Genomic DNA, 24,420 nt, shown 5'->3' with positions numbered 1-24,420 from the left:
CTGGCTAATATGTACTGACCTACACACTGGAACACTTGGAAACAACAAGACAACGTTGATGAACAGATAGCGTATTTATGAGATAAATTTGGTTTAGCTAGGGTCTCAACTTTATTTAATCTAGGAAAGGCGGGTTTAGCTCATTTCTGGGGGTGCTGAAGCCCCCCTAAAAATGAATCAAAGCACCCCCAAAGATTTCTTACTTTTTTTGACAATATTGCTGTTTGTGTGACACACTAGTAAAAATATAAAAACTATACTTGGTACTTGTACTTGGTTCAGTCATAATAATGTGACTAGAATAGTGCATTTTCACAAGTCACTTCAGACCTTTCTGATTTCTCTCATTTTTTTTTAACATTTTGAAAAAGTATGTTTACTTTTCAGATGTACAAGCTAAGAGAAGAGAGAAAGAGTTCTTTATGGAGCTGATGAATGCTGAAAATAAGAGATGAGAGATGACAGATGGAGGATAGTAAATGAGAGAGTGGAGTGCATTACTAAAGAAGAAGTGAGAGCAGATATGAAGAGGATGAAGAGGATGAAGAATAGAAAAGACCAGATAACATACCTGTGGACAGACAGTGGACTTTTTGACTGGATTGTTTAACACAGTCTTGGAAAATGGAAGGATGTCTGAGGAATACTGAAGTGTGCTAGTGCCGAGCTATAGTAACTACACAGGCATAAAGCTGATGGACGTAGTTGAAGCGAGGGTGAGAAGAGAGGGAATCATGCTCAGAAGACAAAGATTGCTTTGGACTGTTGATAAATATAGAAAAGGCCAGAAACAGTTCCACTGTGTTGTGTCTTTGTCCTGGTCAGCTTGGATTGTGACAGGGAAACAAACCAAAGATACTTGGATAGTCTCTGCAACTGTTTCAGCTTTGTTTTGGGACTGTACTGCATTAGACTGACATAGCAAAATGCACCAAGCATTGTTTCTGACAGAACAACATGTTTTTGTGACCAAGCTGATAACCAAACATTACAGAGCAGAGATCGACCACTTCCAGCCACTAAGATAGCACAGCGCTGCTGTCACACTGACAGCCACTAATCGAAACAGACTGTGGCGCACCTCCAAACCAGTGTACTTTATGGGAGTTCTACAGGTTGTAAGGTGAGATAATATTTAGCCGAGGGTGGAAGAGACTTGTGGTGGGAGTTCTGGAGGTGCATCAGCCCAACTGTGGGAGAAATCCAGATGTTTGCCATGCAAAAACTCAGGCAGTCATTAATAACAAGTTTAAATTGGTCAGTCTAGGGCCTCCTTTGGAACCCCACCTCCTGTTCCCATAACTTCCTTTCACATTTTCTTTCTGGGAGGCAATGTTTAACCAAGCCATTCCCTAAGTCAAGAGTGCTACAACCCACTTAAAAACCACAGGCTCTCATGGGACTCACCCAAACTTAACTCTTCACTCTAATCGTGATAAAAAGAAAGCATCCTAATACATACCAGCCCTCATGGCCTCACAAAAGGGCGAGGTTTGCCATCAGATCTTTTTTAAACTATGTGTTTGTTTGTTTTTAAATATTATTTTTATACCACTAGGTCAAGACAGCCATACCCCAAGGCATTCTCACGCTCCAACTCAACCTTCCAAAAATATAACAGGAAGTAGTGCGTTAGTCATGAAGACAGGGGTTAGTGAAAGGCAAGTAGAAGGTTGGTGAAACAGTGGGTCTAAAGGATTTTATTGCCATATTTGTCAGCATGTGTATCCCTCCATGCAGCATGCAGCAGTGCTTTCTCACCACTGCTGTACTTTTAGCAGTCTTCCAGATCCAGTTCCAGTTGTATAAATAACAGCAAAAGTAACTAGAAACCAGAATTGCACTGATGAATACCTGGTAGGCAAAACCTCCTTCTTGACCAATTGTTGCTTTGTATATTTCATGACCATGCACACCTCTGTACAAGGAGAATAAAAGTGTCTAAAGCTTTGTAGTAGTGTCTTAGGCCTTTTCCAGACCGCACAGCGATGTATGCCGACCTATATTCACTGTGTGTGTAGTGGTAATTCAATTCAATTCAAGTTTATTTATATAGCACCAAATCACAACAACAGTCGCCTCAAGGTGCTTTATATTGTACAGTAGATCGTACAATAATGGGGATAGGGTAGGTAGTAGTTTCTGTTACATAGGTAGTCCCTATGTTGCAGAAACATGTGTTTATTTATTGGAAAGAGGTTGTTTCTACATTGCTTAGCACTGTATTTTACCTGTCTTTTAGCACTTACAGACAGGGGTTGTGTTGTGCTGATGGGCCAACATTACACCAAGAAAAAGGGTGAAATGTTTTTACACTGAAATGATGTAGCACCTCTGTTAAACCGTCATCTAACGTTGCTTTAAAAAGAAAACATTCCTACATTATCCTATAATAGATAATAGTGAAGAAAACAAATTAAGAAAAACATGGAAACACCGCTAAAATTCAATGTGTGGGCTAAAAATAATCCAGACAAATCTATAACCTATTTTAAAACCTTAAAACACTGAAGATGGTAGAACACCATAGACTTAATCAATGACAAGAATACTTTTGTATCTTGATATATTTTAAAACACATTCAATCACACATTCATGTTTCACAGCAGCTGTAGCTGAAGAAGACGCCCGTGCAGAATAATAAAAAGGAACGGGGCCAGCTGGACTGCAGAGGCTATTAATGTTTGCAGACAAGAGCAAAAGTGTGCCAAACTTTGAAATGTTAAATACAATAAATGTCTTGGCACAGTGGATGTGTTCTCTCGTCAGCGACGCTGGTCCACTATCTGACCGAGGTCTGAACATCTGTGCACATCTGTCTGTGGATGGAAGTCAGGGAAAAGAAGCTACTACATGAAATTATGATTTCAGTTGGGCTGACACAGAGCACAGCTGACTGCATGGATATCTTTCAGGCAGTTTTAATGGTGTATAAAATACTCTGTCTTAAAACACAAAATGCAGGAATAGAATCTGACATTGAGATCGTGAGGTGACTGGCACTGATGCCCTACAGCAAGAGGGCTTTGTGTTTAAACTAACTGGTTAGCTAGAGCATATTTGTGGAGTTTATAGGCTCTTCCACAGTCCAATGAGACACATGTTAAGTTGGAGCAGCTGTACCTCAGAAGGTAGAGCAGGTCTTTCTCTAATCAGACGGTTGGTGGTTTGATCCCTGCTGCTCCCAGTCAGAATGCCAAATATCCTAACTACTACTAACCCCAAGTTCCTTCCTGATATGTCCCATGCTCTGGGGGGCGGGGCTATGGCTTCCCACACCCTCTAGCACATAAGTGTCAAACTCATGTTTGACACTTATGTGCTTTTTTTTTCTTTCAGTGGCTAATGACTTTTCTGCAATTCACAATTTTGTATCATCAAACACACAAACTGTAGAATTAGGTTTTAAATATAAACACAAAGTAGCATCAGGACAGCAAACATATCACAAAAGCCAAGTTTTGTTGGTGTTACACAAACAGTCTACATGTGGGTGGTGCTGTCCAAAAGCTTCGTCAGGTCCGTCCATTTAGTTACACATGTAAGAGGGATCCTGGAGATTCAGCGGGTTTGAGAACAAATCAGTTAATATGAACCTACGAGAGTCAAACTGTTACATTTTAGTTATCAAAGATTCATGATTTAAACATACTTCAACCATGTTGGTCAAATAAGAAATGCTTTGCCTTTCTGATTGAAATATCCCAGCATGTCATCAAGTTTCTGAATGCATAAAAAAAGACCAGTGTTTTACTGGCCTGGTAACAAAGATCATTTTATTACTTAAATAATATGAGGAGTAACATAGTGTATAATAGAGGAGCCAATACTTGTAGTTAGATTTATTTTTATTCATATTTTCAGGAGATAAAAAGTCTACACAATGCTGAGGAGGAAAGCCATTAACTCAGGGAAGCTGACCATTAATCTGGGAAGGGTTAAAGGCCATTTCCAACAATTGCATCTCATTCTGCAGTGAGAACAATTATTCACAAGTGGATAATATTCAAAATCACTGACCCAGGGTTTGATGTCACAGCAAATTCACATGAAGGAACTGTAAACAAACACAAAAAAACAAAACAAAAAATTATTTGGTCTGCTTGTTCTGTTTTGCAGCCACATGATCTCGTAGTCATTGAAGCAGTCATGAGCTTTTCTAATACTGCAGCAGGACAATGACCACAAAACAGAAAATATCAAACAGAATGGTTAAAAAAACAGAAAAGAAAGTGTTGCAATGGCCCAGTCGAAGTCCAGACCATGTCGTGAAAGCTGTGGTGGGCCTTAGCAGACCTGTACATAAACACTGAACTGAACCAACGCTGTAAACAAGAGTAGGCCAAAGTCCCTCCACAACAATGTGATGAGGAGACTGATAAAGTCACACAGAAAACATCTTCTTCAAGTGGTTCTCCAAGTTACTGAGTTCATGGAGTGTACTTAGCTTTTCATACGCCATTACTCCAGTTTGGCATCGTTTTTGGTAAATTATTAAAATGCGTTGTTGTTTCAGGATCTTTTGAAATAAGTGCAGAAAGTTCAGTGTTCCAGAAACAAACACACACAGGCTTTTCTTTTTTTTTTGCCTTTGCTTGTTCAACAAACCTAAAACCCAAGTTGGGAATAACAGGTATCACAATAGTGATTAACAGCTGTCTCTGTTAAGCCGAGCTCTGTGTGCGCTCATATAAACATGGGACTTTTGCACGTCATATGACTCTTCCGCATAAAGTGATCTCTTGGGTTTTTCCCCAATCGAATCACAAATGTTACCAGATGATGATGATAAATATAAAGAATATACAAAATGTAAGTTAAATGCAACATTTTTATTGACATGATGAGAGAATAATGCTGCAGAAAGTTATTAATGTGGTGTTTTATTGCACAGAGTGCTTCAATTAATATTAATTCGAGTTAGTAACTTTAGCTCTAACTGCGCCCTTAGTGCTGCTTTTTATATTGACATTGACAGCTGCACATCGGAGCTCTGAAGATTTCATTTGGACATATTTAAATACTAACTATATTAACTATACGCTAATAAAAGAGATGTGTAAATCGCCTTAATTTGTCAGCAGATCAAAATGAAATTATTTTAATGACTGAAGAGGTATTCTTGATGTGTGTACAATGTTCAATGAGCTGCAACTCCGGTAGAGTAGAATCACTTCTCAAATCTAAAATCAAACCCTCTGCAAAGGACCAGATGATTTCTTATGTCCTGATATAAATGGTAAATGGCCTGTATTTATATAGCGCTTTACTAGTCCCTAAGGACCCCAAAGCGCTTTACATATCCAGTCATCCACACACACATTCACACACTGGTGATGGCAGCTACATTGTAGCCACAGCCACCCTGGGGCGCACTGACAGAGGCGAGGCTGCCGGACACTGGCGCCACCGGGCCCTCTGACCACCACCAGTAGGCAACGGGTGAAGTGTCTTGCCCAAGGACACAACGACCGAGACTGTCCAAGCCGGGGCTCGAACCGGCAACCTTCCGATTACAAGGCGAACTCCCAACTCTTGAGCCACGATCACCTGATAAGCAAAACCTGCGAACCAGCAGCTACTCCAGAAAGAAATTATACTCTAGCTTTAATTCTCAATGTCAGGTGAACTTGTCATTATGGCAAAAAATAAATAAATAAAAGAATTAGCCAAAGGCTTGCCTGATATGTGACCTTGTGGATGCAATACTAACAACAGACAAAATGAAACCCGGTTTAAAAATATAATATTTTGCCATAATTTAGAAATTTGGCTGTGAATATGATATTCTTATTATTAGAAAGGAAGAAATCTAGGACCTTACCTGTTACACATAGAAGCTGACAAGTTTCTGTGTCTGTTCAAGCAGTTTTAAATTTAAAAAATATGTTGTGCTTTACTTCAGGAAGTAGTTAAGTGACTTTAGAGACAGCAGGTTCTTGAGAATTTAGCTATGACACACCTGCCGTCATGTTTATAAGCACCATACTATACACTATACACCATAGGTCTTCCAAGCTCAATGTATACACATTGAAAAAAACTTTACCAATCTCACTGCAGGACAGGTAACTTGTACCAGTGGTTTGCTTAATAATCATTTTGCCGGTGGTTTCCGATTATTCTCAGAGAATTTCAGACTTCATCTGGTGATGAAGGCGTTGCAATACTGTTGAAAGCTAAAGAACAATTCAATGTATTTGCCTTGAGGTCAGTTTATTCAAGACACTGAGGCTCATTAAGCACATCTCCATCATGAATATAACAGAACATGAACATTGGGGCATCATCTCATAAAACCGAATCTTCACATGTCCAGCGTCCTCACGGTGTCATCAGAGAACACTGAAATTACGACTTATGAGTCAAACTCTGGATCACAATCTATCTTTGATCTACATTTTAGACTTCATAGTATTAGGAGTGTGGAGAGCAGAAGCAGAGGCCGATTACTGTCCCGGGGTGCAGCGGTGACTCTTGTAGGTGCCCAGATGTCGGAAGCTGCGCCCACACTGCTGACAGCGGTAGGGTGTGGCCCCGCTGTGAATCCTCTGGTGGGTGTACAAGTTTCCCAGTTCTTTAAAGCGCCGTCCGCACTGAGGACATGCGTATGGACTCTCACCAGTGTGCACCCGTTGGTGTCTCTTGAGTCCTGACAGCACAGAGAAACCTTTCCCACACTGAGGGCAAGGAAACGGGCTCTGGGCACCGCTGTGAATTAGCCTGTGGCTTTTTAAGCGGGCTGCATGGCGAAATCTCTCCCCGCACTCTGGACACACAAAGGGTTTTTCTCCAGTATGGATGCGCTGGTGCTGCCGCAGGTTGCCGAGGTAGTTGAAGCGGCGGCCACAGTCCCCACATTCATACCCCCCCTCAATTTTTATCTCCTTTTTTATAGGACCCCCTCCTTGACTGATGCTTGCAACAGACCCAAATTGTGTGCTTCCCTCATTTTGGCTCCCACCAGCCCTCCTGGAATCACCACTGCTATCTCCCATGGAGGGTGTAGTGGAGGATGTGGACTGGAGTGCCTGGAGAGCCAGGGCTCCAGCAGAGTCTGAGTGTATTAGTTTTATGTGCTCCTCCAGAAAGAAAGAGTCAGGGCAGAAGGTTCCACACATTGAGCAGATGTAGGTGTGACTGGATAACTGCTGGTCTGAAACAAAGACAGTTAAATTTACAATGATGAATAACACAGCAGTAGGGAATAAATTGCATTACAGTCTGAAAGTGCTGTAACTAAGTTTACAGATATAATTCCTCCACTGTTATCGTCTTCGATGACATGTTCCAACATAGAGGAGAGCAGCTACCTGAGCTCCCCCAGATCTAGTTGTTAATAGTGTTGCATCCTCACTGGATATGACTTTGGATACCGTAACTACTCTAAGAAGAAAGTCTCAAATCAGAAGTGCTCTAATGGGGTGATATGGTCCTATAAGGTGGGTGGCTGCAGCTCAGGTGGTAGAGCGGGTCACCTACAAACCAGAAGGTTGTTGGTTCAATCCAGTCTGCATGCCAAATATCCTTGTGCAAGATACTAAGTAAGGGTGAACGTTAGACACAAACTATGCTGTTAAAAACAATATAGAAAAAGCGCTTGTGTGAATGAACCAGTCCACTGACTGATGAGATGTATGTGAGGAGCAGGGTTCTGGATTTAACAGGGAGCCAATGAAGGGAAGCCAATAAAGGAGAAATCTGCTCTCTTTCTAGTCCCTGTCAGGACTCTTGCTGCAGCATTTTGGATTAACTGAAGGCTTTTCAGGGAGTTTTAGGACATCCTGATAATAACGAATTACAGTCGTCCAGCCTAATAAATGCATGTCACTCTGAGACAGAATATTTCTAATTTTAGAGATTTTGCACAAATGGATGAAAGCAGTCCTACATATATGCACTGAAGGACATATCATAGTCAAAAATGACTCCAAGATTTCTAATGCCATGTGATGATCCTGAGCTCTGTCTATCCATGGAGCCAGATAACACACACCAGTTACTTAAACTGCAGGAAAGTCTTAAAAACAAAGACCTAGATGTCCTCTAACTTCCTGCTCCTAAATTCAGATAAACTGAGGTCATTGCACTAAAAATGTTAGAGATATGATATCTAACCAGATCTTTAACCTGGGTGCCATTGCTTTGGCCTGCATTAATAGTGTGAGGAATTTAGGAGTCATTTTTTTAACAGGATATTCTCAATGCACTACTGTAATGAATTATTATCACGTTCCCCCAAAAACTCCCTAAAAAGCCTTCAGTTGATCTAAAATACTGCAGTGACAGCACTGACAGGGACTAGAAAGAGAGAGCAGCTTTCTGCTATATTGGCTTCCTTTCATTGGCTCCCTGTTAAATCTAGAATTACATTGAAAATCCTGCTCCTTACATACAAGGTTTATAATAATTTACCCTATTCTATATTCTTCTTCTTCTCTTGGCTCTTGATGGAGGCGGTCACACTTTCTCCTTCTCCCTCTCCCTTGTCTTTCCTGCTTGGCTTCTCATGTCTATTGTATAGTCTCGCTTATTCTCTAACCCTAAGAGAGTCTCCCAGACTGGTTCTCTAAAAACCTAAAGAAGAATTATGGATTTGATCAACTGGTCCCTTAATGAAACTGACACCTTCCTGGGCTTGGGAGAGCCTGATTGTCCTGCGGCGACGTTTGCTGACGGCTACTCAATGGTAAGTTGCGTCGTGTGTCTGGCGACACTCTCGATGGAGGACAGTGAACGACATCTACCAATTCGGAACCACGATAACAGAGTTCTGGCTGATTGGACCTGGCTTACTGAAGAACAAGAAGCGGCTACAGCTGTTCAAAATCCCACAAGGCTGGCCGACATGATAGACGATGGACAGGGCTGTGAGTACTCAGACTGTGTTTTTGAATGCTATATGGATAAGATCTTGGAGAAGCTCATGGCTCTGCTATATGGATAACATCTTGAAGAAGAACAACACGAATTGAGAGACCTGGTGACCAGTGACAGACATTAGACCAACTGTAAAATTGGAAGCAGTTTGTTCGCACTAACCAAAACAACTACCATCTTCATCTCATGGCGCCAGTTGGATGCTCAAGGCAAAAGCTGACGGGAATAACAATCCTCCTTTGGATAACAAGACTGTGTTGTGACTTTCTCCCTCCTCATTCAAGGCCACCCGCGTCGACCGAAGATTGTTGACTTTTGTCTAACTGGGTGAAGGGACACTTTCTCTCGGCTGAACACGGAACACACACACACTCATACGCACACATATGCATGTACACTGACACAGACCTACAATCACCCCCCTCCTCCAAATGCCTTCGAAGCTTATGTCTTCTATGTAGTGAGATGTGCTGATTCATGTGCTGAGGTGTTTTTTTCTGTTCTCAAACTGATCTCCCTGTTTGAGTTATTTTTTCTCCTCGTCTTTCCTCATGTTATGCATTTTCCATTGTTCTCCAAAAGTTGATTCTGTTCATCTGGACGTAGCATTTTCAGTCTCAGCTGACTGCAGCTTTCAATCTTATAAACAGTACATTTGCATGATGACTGAAACCAGCCCACTGAAGGAACAATGAGCTAGGAGGTCAGTTCCTTAATCTTAATTATGCAAATTTTCATGACCATTGATCAATGAACTGAACTTCAGGTAAGAAGTTATGACCTGCAGTCTATCTGGGTCAGATATAAACCAAGTTTAGGTGGCGTTTATTTTCCTTGTGCTGACTTTTTACTGTCAGTTACAATAACTCGTACTGCATACTAGCTAGCATGACGGAGTTTCTATACAGCTGGGTGGTGCTATGATGTTACTAATAGTGAACTTTATTTTATTCATAAGGTTAGTTAGTAGGGTTGCCAACCATGCCGTATAAAACGGAATCGTCACGTATTCAGAGAAAATATCAAGCGTTTCGTATTGAGCTGAAAAGGAACACAGTTTGTCCTGTACTTTAGCTAGAATGAAAAAAAGACACAAAGCTGGAGTCATTCTGAATCTTTATGCTGTCAGCTGCCTTTTCTTCTCTCATTCAATCATGAAACTGATCAATAATCAGCTGATCGGTATTTCTGATGCAAGTCCCGTCTCTCCTTTGTTTATCTCTGACTTTGCGCCAGAAAGAGGAAACCAGCGGATGTCGCGCTAAACAACAGCAGCACGTTTAAGCTTGATCAGCTGTTGTTAGAATTTATTTAATATTACTTTCTAGTATCAGCTGATGTTTGCTGGAGCCACAGCTGTAAAGCTGCTGGTCATGGTATCGGTTTGGATATGTGGTGAGAGGGAAACATGAAGATGAAACCAGGAGATGTCCTTACTGAATCATCAGAGCTGAGCAGGTGATGGAGAAGCAGGTTTACCTTTTAGGTGACATGAATGAGTTGAAGGGAAGTTATGAACTGTTTCTGAGAGACAAATAACACCAGGATCCTTTTTTAGGTAGCTGACAGCTGGTAACTGTGCAGGGGCGGGTCTAGGAAAGTTTTGCCAGGGGGCCAGGTAGGGCATTAACAGGGAGAGGGGGGCACAAAGACATACTTTCTTATTTTCATTTAAAATATCTAGCTTTTATTAAATAATTATCTGAAGCTTAAACCAAAGTTTTTATCTGATGTAAAATGTATAGAAATCATACATATACCAACAAGACTGTACATCACTGTCACCACAGCGTTTGTTTTCATGCAGTGAATTAAAAAATAAATGGCCGGGCCAGCGGTGCACATTGCAAATTAGCTCGCATAGACACATTAGTTGTACCGCTTCTTAATGACGGTATCTTAGCTAACAACCCCAACTACCAGATTCAACTTGTAATTGGCTAAAAATCACTTAGCCTACTGGTGAGAGGGACGTTGCTAGCTGTCAGTTTTTTCAAGGGATGTTGAAATTTCCACATTCTGACACTTCAAATGTTTCAGGAGCTGTCCGCTCAGCGCAGCAACTGTTAATATAGAGTGTTATTAAATTTATTGCTAATGCAATTATATGGCACATTGACTTCTGAGGAAATTTTAGATGGCACTCGTCATCAAAAAGGTTGCCTACCCCTGCTCTAGGACAACAGGACACACATGCTGTTTGGTTTCTGTGGCTTGATGAACCTCCAACCAAAGGCTGCAAAACTGAGTTGTGCATTATGTGAATGAGTGTTCAAAGGAGCTTACAAAGAAAAGCGGCTGGACTTCTTTAAGTTGCTTGAAGACGTTTCACCTCTCACCCGTCTTCAAGCAACTTAAAGAAGTCCAGACGCTTTTCTTTGCAAGCTCCTTTGACTACAATGACCTGGATGACTGAGAACCTTCACAGACATGTGAATGAGTGGTATTTGGTGTGTTAGCCGGCCTATTCCTGTTAGCTGCAACCATAAGAAAACATCTCAGGCAGTATGAAGCGTTTCCGTTGCAGTTCATGTAATGTGGTGGCTGTAGCTCTTGAGGTAGAGCAGGTCACCTACTGATTGGAAGGTTGGTGGTTAGATCCCTGGCTCCTCCAGTCTGCATGCCAAGTATCCTTGGGTAAGATACTCACCCCAAGTTGCTCTCCGATGCATCCATCGGAGTGTGAATGTAGTTAGAAAAGCACTCAGTTTAGAGTCAGTGCTTGTGAGAATGGGTGTGAGTGGGTGAATGTGACATGTTGTACAGAGTGCTTTGAGTACTCCGGGAGAGTAGAAAAGCGCTATATAAGAATCAGTCCATTTACCATTTGTGGAGAAGGCCTTTTTGGTTACCACAACAGCAAAGGAGATTCTGTCAAACGCAGCCATGAATCTGTGCAAATGGGACAAAATCACCAGATCTGAGAGTTATGTGGACAGACAGTGCACACAAATGAGGTGGTCGTGGAAATGTCAGAATCAGAATCAGTTTTATTGACCACGTATGTGCGCGCGTATACAAAGACAACAACAACACGTATGGTGCAGAGAGCAAAAATGTTGGAATGAAATTATGGGATAAATAAGGGATGGATAAGTAATTACATACAAAAGAACAAAACAGTGTATGCAGTACGCTTTGATTTCAGCAGGTATGGTCCTGTACTATGACTGGTACAGGACTATGTGAATGTAGTAAGTATTCATCAAAGTGATGGCCTATAGAAAGACGCTGTCTTCTTGTTTTGGCATACAGTGCTCTGTAGCGCCTACCAGCACCAATGACTTTTTCTGCAGACCTCATTGTCCGTTGTAGTCTGGTCTTGGCCTGTTTGGTGGCTGATCCAAGCCCTACAATAATGGATGAGCAGAGAACAGACTGGATTATAGACTGGATCAACAGTTCCTGAGGTGAGACTGTGGATCCCAGAAACCTGAAGGTTTCCACAGCAGACACAGTGCTTTTGAGTACGGTGAGGGGGGATAATGGAGAGTCCACAACTAGGGCTGGGCCATATCATACCGTTCACGGTAATACCGGTATAATGTTGGGCAAAAATAAGAAAATGACGCATGTGCAGTGCCTTTGTTTTCATACGCACATGGCGGAAAAAGCATGGCGGCGACGGAAAATGAGAAGGGCGAAAGCGGATCGTTGAATGAAACGGATGAACCAGAATTGGTTTGTAAAAATGCTGCAACTTCAGTGGTGTGGAACTGGTTAAGCTTTCATCCGTCAGATACACAACAAAGCACTATTTTGTCAAATGTTTTAGTACGACTTTGCTAAGCTACGAAGCCGCACTGCTTGATGGACTGTCGGAGCATTACGGCTATCGTAGGCGGAGCCTCGCGGAGTGATACGTACTGTGCTTCAACATAATGTTACCGTATTGTGTGTGCATAACCTCTTTTTAACTTTAGTGGATATTATACATGGTTATGCTGAGGATAAGTCGGCCAATTTCCACTGGAAATGCCTTTTGGTTAAACTGTCAAGAAGGAATTTGCATTTGCAATGTTAAATGTTTATATAACTTTAATGCACATAAAAAACAGCTGCTTGTTTAAGTGAAAATACACTGATGGTTTTTTTTTTTGCACTAATAAAGTTGTGGAGTTGTAAAGTATTTTGTTTAGTGTCAATCATATCGTCAGTTATATCGTTATCGCAAATTTTCAAATGTATATGGTGATAAATATTTTTGGTCATAGTGCCCTGCTCTAGAACTGGGCGATATGACCCAAAATTCATATCTCGATATTTTAGTTTTAAAGCCATAAGGTAAGAACAAAAACAGAGTTCTTTTTGCTGTGTCCCAGATGTCACACAGGCACTTTTATTAACATAGAGCGTAGATGTACATGAAGAAATTACTCAAAAATAAATTATGAGCATTTATTAAATAATAATGTTCCATAAATAAAAGAAAACTGTTTTTGTGCATAACAAAAAGCTCACAATTGTGCAGTCAAAATGTAAACTGACAGACGCTGAGCATAATAACAGACAGATTTCACAGCTGCTCTGTTCCCAAGTTCTACTGCGTGACTGACAGCCTTGAGTTTGAAATCCGCTTCATAACCACGTCTCTGAACAGGTGCCATTTATGGTCCTTATACACAGTACGGTAATATCACGTTGAAGCACAGTACGTAACACTCCGCGAGGCTCCTCGGTAGCCGTAATGCTCCAACAATTCATCAAGCGGTGCAGCTCCGTAGCTTAGCAAAGTCGTACTGAAACATTTGACAGATTGCTGAGCGCTGTGTACCACATAAAATCGGTTTGCGGTCATCAAGCACTACCAGAATTCATACATAAGGCGCGCTGTCAATTTATGAGAAAATGAAAGGATTTTAGGCCATGCTAGGCCATGGTGTTAGGCGGTTAGCTCGCTAACATGTTGACGCTGTCCACCCCCACGCACGGGGCGATCCGCGGTAACTCGTTAACGGAGATTTGCCGTGTCCATCTTGTCATTGCCTGCAGGCGAAGCTATGGGGGAGGAGGGGGAGTGGTGTTCAGTGAAGGAGAGGCGAGGCCGAGTAACGTTGCGTAGAGACAAAAGTGGATGAAAGAGAGGCAAACTTGCGGCTCCACAAGAATAGTTATAACGTAACATGGACTATATCGATATAAACGATATTGTCACATCTTATATGTCGTATGAAAATATATCAATATTTTTAAAAAACTCGATATATCGCCCAGCCCTACCCTGCTCTATCCACAGCCTCTCTAGTTTTGAGCGTATTCAGTTCTGTTACTCTGACTGCACCACAGGGCCAGGTGTTGAACCCCACATCTGGTAAATGGAGTGGTTATTATACAGCGCTTTTCTACTCTGAGTGCTCAGATAGAGTAGAAAAGCACTCAAAGCTCAAAGCGCTTTATACAACTAATTCTTTCACCCAATCAAACCCACATCCACACCACACAAGCACGTTTTCTAAGTCGTTAAGTGCTTACTATCTAACAGTCATACACAGTCATACTGCGATGAATGCATCGGAGAGCGTCCATTCTTGATGAGTCCTGAACTTTGAGGTGTTAACTACTTTACTTGAGGTAGAGGCCATGTTGAATTCACGACCTCTTTCTTATGTGTACAGTGATGCATCAGAGGTCCATTTGGGGGAGACTCACTTCTATTCTGCCAAAGACTACACTTTGCCCATCTCAGACGATCAACGCAAGCTGGGGGGACATTGGTCGAGGACGAAGTATGGGTAGAGATTCTTAACCAGCTTATGGAGCCACTGGCAGTGACAACTTGACAGACGGCTCTGAAGTGAACTGCTCTGGATTTGCTCTGAAGTGTTGAAAGTGGGAGATGTTGTCTTGACTGGAGACAATAACTGACCCTCCCAAACCTGGAGGATCGGGAGAATAGCATTTTTTTCCAGGGAGCGATAAACACATTTGTTCATGTAATGTTCGCACTTGTGAGGAAGTTTGCTGAAGAGACCTGTTCGGCTATCACATCCATTAGAGATGTAAAGTAGCTGGATACTGATGAACAACTGCTGATGGGGGGGTGGGGGGATGTTGTGAATTGAAATTAAATGACACTTTATGATATTGGGTTCAGCTGATTCAGCTTATTCTTCTTGTCATTTATTACAGTGAATATATAAACTGCAGCTATGTTTAAACTGCTAGTGACAATTATTTTTGCTTTATTTTGAAAGGTATAGACAGGAAGTGTTTTTATTTTGAAATGCAGGGAATTATCCTAGTGCTGCTGCTAGCCTCTTGCTGATGTTATGAAGGTTATGTGCAGAATATGAAAGTTATGTATCCCTTGCTATTCGTCAACATCAGCATTTTCATCAAGTAAATATTTAGTTTGAAATTGTCGGTTTCAGTCGTTATTTGAAACGTCCACCACACAACATGCCTTGAGTTGATTATTGTTGTGAACTGGCACTTAAAGGTGGGTGATTTAGCCTTGAAATTAAATCACAGTGTTTCAAATAAATTCACGATAACATTTATGACATAAACACTAAACAAAATTTCATCGCCGAGCGCAGCAACCAGGCAGCTGCATTTATTAGTGTGCACAAAATGAAAGTTATTTTCTTATCAAAGTTTCTGTCACTGATGACAGACAACCTATCTATGTGTCACCACCAGTATTAAAGTTCAGCTGTATACACTGACCTGGTATTGCAATATGCCACTTGTAATTGTATGCAATAAGTACGGGGTTTTAAAATAATTCGCTACATTCGCACCTGCCTCAGGCCTGTCTGTGCAGTCCTCCAAAGGATTCCCTTCCTCCCCTGGAGAGCTCTGAGGCTCCATAGAGAAGTCGCAAGGCTGGGCACGTGACAGCGGAGTCTGTGCTTGCTCAGGTATCGACCCCTCCCTCGTGGTCGAGTCATCTTCATTCCCATCATTCTCTGTCTCAGTGGTGCAGGCGTTCTCATGATCAGGCTCCTTTATAACTGCGGCACAATAGCAGAAAAATCAGGGTTAATATTAATGTTCTACAAGCCAGTGGTTACCATATAAATAGACTGATACAACAGATCAAATCAATATAAAGACTTATTACTGGCAAAACTGTCCAGATCTAAAATGTTGATATATTATTGGATATTTTTGAACAATTAAGTTCAAAATACAAAACATGAATTTGCAGAAAAGTAAAAGTCAACAATGGAAATCAAATTTATCATGAAGTGTATGAATATATTATTGTATTACATTTTTATGCTGTTCATAAAAAGGTAATGATTGTGCTTGATGGTGATGTCCTGGAGTCAGGTGGTCTGCCAGCACCACTTACCTACTAACCCCATAGAGGCCTGTATAGGGTTAGGGTAAGTAAGTGGCCCCCAAATCACATGACTGATTTAAAATGACACAACCTCGCAGTGTCTCATTTCAACTTTTGTCCAAAGTGTGAACCAATATGTACCAGTTTTTTTATTTTGCTGATAGGCAAAGCACAATAAGACTTATGATAAATGATTTACACGATGCTTTCCATGAATGCATCGTCACATTTAGTGCAATAAGAAAAGGTAAAAATGGGATTTTCTAAAGAAAGCCCTCACAAACAAAGTGCTTGTGAGAAAAAGAAAGGAAAAACAAACATGTCACTCCCCATTTCTGTAGGAAAAATGCACCACACCAACCAGGGGAAGAGTGAGCGTAATGGTAAAAGATTTGTGACACTCGGCTTATTTGGAGTGTGTAGTTAGTGTGTAGTTAGTGTGTAGTGTAGTCATTATTTTCTTTTGTGCATCCAAACAGTGAGCCAACTGTTGAATGTCACAGACGCTGGTAAAAAAATCTACCAAAGACAGTTTGCAATATAAACACTGTCCCCACGTGGACAACAGGAGGATGCACCCTGAACGTGCTGGGCTTGTGATGTCATTAGTTATTTTGTTTTAGCAGCAAACTGCAAAAACACATAATTTGTTCCCATTTTAACACTACAAAAAAAAGTGCCAAAAATGGTCACTATGTGCACAGAAGAGTTCATGAGAGGTTCGCGTGTGAAACGCATGCTCAGTCATGCTTTAGGACGCATTTGGAGTTGGAGAGCCTTGGATGCCCTTCAACAAGCCTGGAGAACTACTTCAAGCACTTATACGTTTCTATATTGTGGTAAACACGTACTTGGCTCTGTAGTCATATTAGTCATCAAGTTATAAGTAAATAAGCATTATTTATGACTACGTCTATGTGTGTTTACCTTTCAGGTCTGAAGTGTATTCCATTGGTGCCATCCATTCATAGTCATACATTCGCTTGCTACCGGAAGGGAGCATGCTGAAGATGTCATCTGTGGTGGACTCGGAATCTACGTGCATAGACACGGTCCCGGCCATCCCGCTGTCCGACCACAAGTTGAGGGAATGCGGGTCTGGCCCTTGGCGCACCTCCCTGTCACCGGCCTGGTCGCTCTGGTCTCCGTCCATTTCAGCACATCCTCTCGAGTTCTTGTCTTTCATCAGATAGTGACAAATGGCGTCTATATTTTCCTTCTTCACACCAGACATGAGCGCTTTGGCTCTCCGTGGGTCGATATTGTTGTGCTTGGCTCCAGAGCTGAAGTCATGTTTCTTGAAGCCAGCCTCTGCAGGCGGCTCTACGCTCGCCACGCCAGGAAATGCGTCCCTACCATCCCGCTGAACTGTATCCAGTTGTGCTTTTAACATTTCGATTTCTTCGCTTTTCTCGCGAAGTTCCATTTTCAATACTCTTATCCGGATGCTGACCATTTTACGGATCTCGGACAACGCAGTCTCCAGCACTACGGTGATGTTTCTCCCGAGGTGCTCAGTGATGTCGCTAACCGAGCAGAGAAGCTCTTCGTCGGGTTCCAGCTCCACGAAATCACCGTCAGCTGCACTTACTGACCCGGGAGGCTCCATGAAGACGCCGTGGGCTTCAGGAGACAGGCTCGCTTCAGTGAAACTGTGGTTTCGTTTGCGACTCATAGATTATTTGGATGGAGCGCTCGGTTTTCTTCAGTTTGGGTAGCTGGAAGCTATTTAGCAAGCTAATGTTTGGATGGTGCTGAGAGACGGTCGGATTGTTAGGTTTGCCTCACTTAACGTGACTGTTACCGGAAATGTATTTTCAAAATAAAAGCATTTCGTGCCGAATAGCTGTCTGGATGTAGGCTCATTACCCATTTTGTTTCGAAATGAGTGAATGGAAGTATTGTTTTCGACACGTGGTACTTGACAGACACAGAACAGAGCTGCAGCAATATCAGAGTTTACATGAATTACTATAAGCCAAAAGCATGCACCAGAAAACGAATGCACTGCACTCAGTGAAAATAGGAATGGAACTGATCTTATATTTATTTCACACATAACTATACCATATAAAATCTATTTGAAAACAAAAGACATATCAGTGCATCTGTATATTTGCTGTCTCTATATAAACATCTGTATACTTATTTGTACATAATCTGTTCATAACTATTCCCACCTGTTATCCCCCCACTCTGTGTATAATCTGCTCCTGTTGCACTTACTGCTCTTGCACTTCTGATTAGATGCAAACTGTATTTTACTATCCCGTATTTATACATGTGTATTTATACAATACAGTTGAATCCTAATATCATTAGATACATAAAAACAGCGTCTTATAAAAACAAAACGCTAGTGACTCTATCAATGTTATTATTGATGGACTGAATTTACAAGTTTTGCTGTTTTCCTGTTGGATTATTATTGTTATCAGCATGAAAGACACATAAGTGCGTCGGTGGCCAAGGCGTGCCTGTTCTCTCCTCAGTCTCTCTCCTCTCAAAGATCAGAACAAAATCAGTGTTAGCTTAGAGTAGGTTAATTAGATAAGTATAATTCAAGTCATTTGATTATTATGTGATTATTATTATTACTTGGTTTGTTGTTTGCTTTGCTCCTGCTAAATTGCTTTACTAAAACAATCTTCAGAAAGTCTAAATTGTGGACATTCCCTTTTTAAAAATCTGAGTATTAGCCTTTAAATAAACAGTATCACCTTGGAGCTTAGTTTTCCAAGCCACTAAATTGAATCCACCAAGTCCACCTATGTAGAAGGGAGCTTCTGCAACAGTGTGGCTGGTGAAATACTGGGCCTGCAAAGCTATTCATGACCACTGGGTTTTTATCAGAGTAGGCAGGGTAGACATCTGGAGGATAGAGGCAGTTAGAACTGGGGGAGTCCCCTCACCCAGCAGCTCCATCTAACTTCTTCAAAGACTACTGGGTACCGGTAATACTCACAGGAGCAAACATTAGGATTTCTTAAACAAAGAGCCGATTCAGATTTCCAGTATTGGGGTGCTGGCTCTACAGATTAACAATGCTTTTCAAAGCTTTTAATCAGCTCAGAAACACAGGCCTACATCATAATTTTAAAAAGTAAATTTTACTTTAAAATAAAAGCACATCTGAAATTAAGGGAGAACTGTGTGACATGGTTCACTGTATATATCTACAGGATGATTAAAAATGAATTATGTATTAGCAAAAAAGCTGTTTACATGTTGTACATTTAGCCAACGATGTTTTTTCATTGATATGTTAATATTAAAGTATCTGTCTACCCTCTCTGTTTTAAAATGCAATAGATGCCCTTATCTGTTTAACGTGGAGAAGGGCATCTATACAAGTAGTTGTATGTTGAAATGCAGGGTTAAAGTGGACATGAAACTCCACATGTGTGAAGACTATTTGAAGCGTGGAGCCCTGCTCTCAAAAACTGGATTTAGGGAATAAGTGCTTAAAGTTAGAATTTTTAGAATATGTTTAGCACCATCTTGTGCCAGTACTAAGCATGACAATTACCCCAGCCTACGCAGCAGCAGAGCAGCCCACCAGACCCCCGACCGGGCCAGCCTGCAGCCCCAGAGAGGCGAAGGGGGGTGGGGGGCATGATGCCAATGACCGTTTGCCAGACAACAGCTGGTGTCAGCTCAACCCCTCCCAAGAACCCTCATACAGAGTGCAGGAGTAGAGTGCAAATGGCCAGAAGCAGCAGGTAGTGGCTGAATCTGTGATGATGTCGTGAAGCAATACAGAGGGTATACTGGCGCCTACAGCGAGCAGGAGAGTGCGGTTCAACTGTGGTATAGGCACAAATAAGAAAAGCACAAACAATCAAACATATTTTAAAAAAACTGTGGTACAGGAAAGAGGAACTTCAAATAACACAGGAACATGATCAGAGAACACTGCATCACAAGTTGAGAAAAGAACATAAATGAAGATCAAGTGTGTCCGCCTTTATGTGTGGAATGAGACACAAGGTTAAAAGTGTCCGTGATGTTTACAAAGTCCTTTGCCACTGGCTCATTAATAGAACGTGAACATTAAAATCCCTAACAATGAGGACACCATCATATAAAGCATAATGTCAGTCAAGAAACCATAAAAGTCAGCCCATCCATCCATCCATCCATCCATCCATCCATCCATCCATCCATCCATCCATCCATCCATCCATCAATAAACACAGACAAACAGGCACACACAGACACAAACATGCATTGCCACCCTCATGCACACATATGCAAATACTCAGCACGCACCCAACATGGAGACAAACAGAAGTGAACACTATACACACACCAACATTCTCATACTCTATGTAAAGTCCCCCCTCCCTGGACCCAGCAACCCCGCCGACCCTGGTAGGCACTCCCGTTCCCTGGAATCCACCAAGGGCAACAGCCTGCCCTTGGACCAGGGGTACTGCCAAGCCCCACAGACGCTGGGGCCAAGTGCCACACACCAACCCGGACCCATGCCCCCAAGGCCCAGCCAGAGCCCCAGCCTGGAGGTGGAGCACACACAGAACCCCAAGCCTGCCCCAGACCCACCTAGGTGCAGCTAGACTACTAGCCTGGTACCTATGTCTGCCAGCACAGGCCAGCCTCCATCCTCCTGCACACAGCCAACAGAAAAACACCACCCAAGAGCACATAAACTACAATAATGAAGGCAGGACAAGACCACAACCACGCGTCGACCTTTGCCTTCGGTCGCACAGACTTCCCCGTACAGGCACCAACTCCACTGGGTAGTCGCCATTTCAGCCACCATTCGGGCCAGCTCCTCGCCTTGCCGGCCTGGTCGTGGGTCTGCCGTGCCCCCCATCCTGGGTTTCGACATCCCTTTAAACATGCACAAGGTGAGCCTCTCTAAATTAAATGAAATGGGCTTAGAAGAAAATCATCTATTTGATGGTAAGTCCCTCTCTCTAAAAAGGATTGATCCAATCCACTCCAAAGCCACAAAAATCCTTATTTTTGCACAGATTTGACCTTTTAAAGGCATGTGGTCTAAACTTTTGATCAGGACTGTACTGTAACACTGTTGCACAATTTTTGCACGCAGGAACATATTTTCAAGAGTCCCCCAATGATGTCTTGAATACTTTGTCATAAGTTGAAAAATGCAACAGCGCTGTTTTCACAAACGCAGTTCGACTTCTCAAACACTTTCTGACCAAGAGGCACTGAACAATGAGGGCCACATTTAAGGCTCTCAAGTAACACTAGTCTCAGTATCACTGCCTGTCAGCTCCACACTATGGCTGATGTCCTCAAACAACAAGCTCTCAGGAAGGAACAATGCAGCAAAGGTAGGGCTAAATCCGGCATCCTTTCCCTTTTACTTTGGCTGCTGTATATAAACTACGTAGAGCTGCATGGAGCGGCACTATGTCCAACTGTCACATCATACATGACAATTTTTCATTTTAACAGCTTCTTAGACACGCCTGATAGAATACCTGGATGCAGGTCTGCACATTTCACATTTCTGACTTTATATCATCTGTTATATTTTATCTGTATCATATTGAATATCTTTCTGTGTCAGAATGTGTAACTGTTATTCTGTTTTATAGAAAACTAACATAACAGAGCAACATCAGTGCAAATTACAAAATGTAAATTCTTGTCTGCATTTTTCTTCATGATCTGGCATCGTTAGGCAAGAAGCATTTCTTTACTTTCTACATTTTGTAGTTTTGTAAGTGCGATAGATGATCATTTTTACATTTAATCTCTGTCAAGTAACCATTTCTTATCTGCACTGGGGTGAAGCATTTACATATACACCTACTCAATGACAACATCAATTATGCATTTCTACTTTAGCTATCAGTTTCCACACTACTGTTTCTCTGTCTGCTATCGACTCACATTTCAAGTCTCGCTTTTCATGATACTGAATCAGTCATCCCCATTCCCTGTGCCCTATAAGTTGCTATTTGGTATGCAACAGCAGCTGTGACTTCAGTCTAGGTTCACGCGTACTACTCTTTATCGTGATTTGCATGCACCAAAAATCACCTAAACTGCCCTTCTGTCTCTCATCTCTGCTGTAACATCAACCCAACACATACGACTCATGTGCTTACCTTGTCAAATCTGAAAAAGAGACAAAATAAAATGTACCAAAATAAAGCGATCAGTTTGCTTTCATCTCAAACACAGCTGTCATAACCTCTGGTCTTTCACTGATGGGAGACCAGTGTACAAAGCAGGCTGCTGCCAGCTCTGCTTTGCGTGGTTGTTGAATCTGCATATAAGAACATCATATATCCGAGATGAGTAACTTAAATTTGTCATCTAAACATAATTTAGTCTTGTAATTGTCATATATATGCGTTTTCTCTGGAAGCTCCGCCCCCTGGACAGCAGCTCAGTCCACCATTGTTTGGAAACTTTATTGTGGTCTGGAGATCTACACTTTACAGGTAAATACAAATTTAAAGCTAAAATACCAATGAGAAAGAGCGTAGACCCTTTATATATAGGTAACATTTGGCGGTAACATTTTTTTTACTAGTATGTTGGCTGGTCAGGAGCAACGTAAGGCACCAGTTAGCTAATGTTAACCAATGTCAATTGGTGTGAGAATCAAATCAGAAATATTCAAATATAATGTGAGTTAAGATTATTTACATTTTTAAAGCTAAATTAACAGACCATTATAAACTTTTATCAGTGTCTGGTGTTACCAGCAACAATTACAAAATTATTATTATTAATGTAGCTGCTCCTTTGAAAGTGTGTCAGCAGTAACAATATCCACACACAGCCTTGGGCACGATAAACATGCAGAACTGCAGAAACTACAGGGTGGGCCACTTATATGGATACACCGTAATAACATGGGAATGGTTGGTGATATTAAAGTCCTGTTTGTGGCACATTAGTATATGTGAGGGGGCAAACTCCTCAAGATGGGCGGTGACCATGGTGGCCATTTAGAAGTCGGCCATCTTGGATGCAACTTTTGTTTCTTCAATAGGAAGAGGGCCATGTGACACATCAAACTTGTTGGTAATGTCACAAGAAAAACAATGGTGTGCTTGGTTTCAACGTAACTTTATTCTTTCATGAGTTATTTACAAGTTTCTGACCACTTATAAAATGTGTCCAATGTGCTGCCCATTGTGTTGGATTGTCAATGCAACCCTCTTCTCCCACTCTTCACACACTGATAGCAACACCGCAGGAGAAATGCCAGCACAGGCATCCAGTATCCGTAGCTCCAGGTGCTGCACATCTCGTATCTTCACACCGTAGACAATTGCCTTCAGATGACCCCAAAGATAAAAGTCTAAGGGGGTCAGATCGGGAGACCTTGGGGGCCATTCAACTGGCCCACGACGACCAATCCACTTTCCAGGAAACTGTTCATCTAGGAATGCTCGGACCTGGCACCCATAATGTGGTGGTGCACCATCTTGCTGTAAAAACTCAGGGAACGTGCCAGCTTCAGTGCATAAAGAGGGAAACACATCATCATGTATGTCTGTGAAGGTTCTCAGTCATCCAGGTCATCGTAGTCAAAGGAGCTTGCAAAGCCATCATCATGTAGCAATTTCAAATATCCAGTGGCCTTGAGGTTTCCATTGATGAAGAATGGACCCACTATCGTTGTACCCCATATACCACACCAAACCATCACTTTTGTTGTACCAACAGTCTTGGAGGGATCCATCCAATGTGGGAACTGAGGGTCCTGTTCCAATTTTTGTTTTGCCCATTCTGCAAATTCTGTGCGCCGATCTGGGTCATCCTCGTTGAGATGCTGCAGTAGCTGGAGTTTGTAAGGGTGCCATTTGTGAGTAGCTAATATCCGCCAAAGGGATGTTCGACTAATGCCACTCTCCAGTGACATGTGGCGAGTGCTACGCTGTGGGCTCTTGCTGAATGAAGCTAGGACAGCCACTGATGTTTCTTCATTAGTGACAGTTTTCTTGCGTCCACATTTTGGCAAATCCAACACTGAACCAGTTTCACGAAACTTAGCAAGCAGTTTGCTAACTGTAGCATGGGAGATGGGTGGTCTCGTAGGGTGTCTTGCATTGAAATCTGCTGCAATGACCCGGTTACTGCGTTCACCAGATATCAACACAATTTCGATCCGCTCCTCACTTGTTAACCTCTCCGACATGTCAATGGCTGTGAACAAAGAGAAACTTGTAAATAACTCATGAAAGAATAAAGTTACGTTGAAACCAAGCACACCATTGTTTTTCTTGTG

General features: G+C 41.9%; 1 protein-coding gene across 2 annotated transcripts; it reads right to left on the bottom strand.

The window, feature by feature from the left end:
* Positions 1-3,047: 3,047 nt before the first annotated feature.
* Positions 3,048-17,980, bottom strand: znf16l (zinc finger protein 16 like). Of its 2 annotated transcripts, XR_015128284.1 has the most exons (4): positions 17,100-17,980; positions 15,625-15,837; positions 5,552-7,157; positions 3,048-5,228 (listed from the first exon to the last, which is right to left on the bottom strand). XR_015128284.1 is itself a non-coding variant. In XM_086285393.1 (3 exons), the coding sequence occupies exons 1-3, from the start codon at positions 17,845-17,847 to the stop codon at positions 6,451-6,453; spliced, it is 1,668 nt and encodes a 555-aa protein (XP_086141519.1). In that variant the 5' UTR covers positions 17,848-17,980; the 3' UTR covers positions 3,048-6,450. The 2 variants fall into 2 exon arrangements, 1 of the variants encoding a protein (XP_086141519.1); XM_086285393.1 differs by having other exon boundaries at positions 3,048-7,157.
* Positions 17,981-24,420: the final 6,440 nt, after the last annotated feature.

This window comes from Aulonocara sp. 'chitande type north' Nkhata Bay, linkage group LG3 (assembly GCF_057382095.1).
Source record: "Aulonocara sp. 'chitande type north' Nkhata Bay isolate Kocher_YH1m ecotype deep benthic linkage group LG3, A_spYH_male_GT1.1, whole genome shotgun sequence".
NCBI lineage: Eukaryota > Metazoa > Chordata > Actinopteri > Cichliformes > Cichlidae > Aulonocara > Aulonocara sp. 'chitande type north' Nkhata Bay.
The sequence above is the reverse complement of the archived record's forward strand: the minus strand, read 5'-3'. Positions and strand labels throughout refer to the sequence as shown.

What these genes read in the sequence shown, in the direction of transcription:
- znf16l (XM_086285393.1), bottom strand. Translation starts at nt 17,847, where the DNA reads ATGAGTCGCAAACGAAACCACAGTTTCACTGAAGCGAGCCTGTCTCCT. An exon ending in ATACACTTCAGACCTGAAAG is followed by an intron (nt 15,838 to 17,099) that starts GTAAACACACAT and finishes ATTGTGCCGCAG; the next exon opens with TTATAAAGGAGCCTGATCAT. An exon ending in CACAGACAGGCCTGAGGCAG is followed by an intron (nt 7,158 to 15,624) that starts GTGCGAATGTAG and finishes TCTTTGTTTCAG; the next exon opens with ACCAGCAGTTATCCAGTCAC.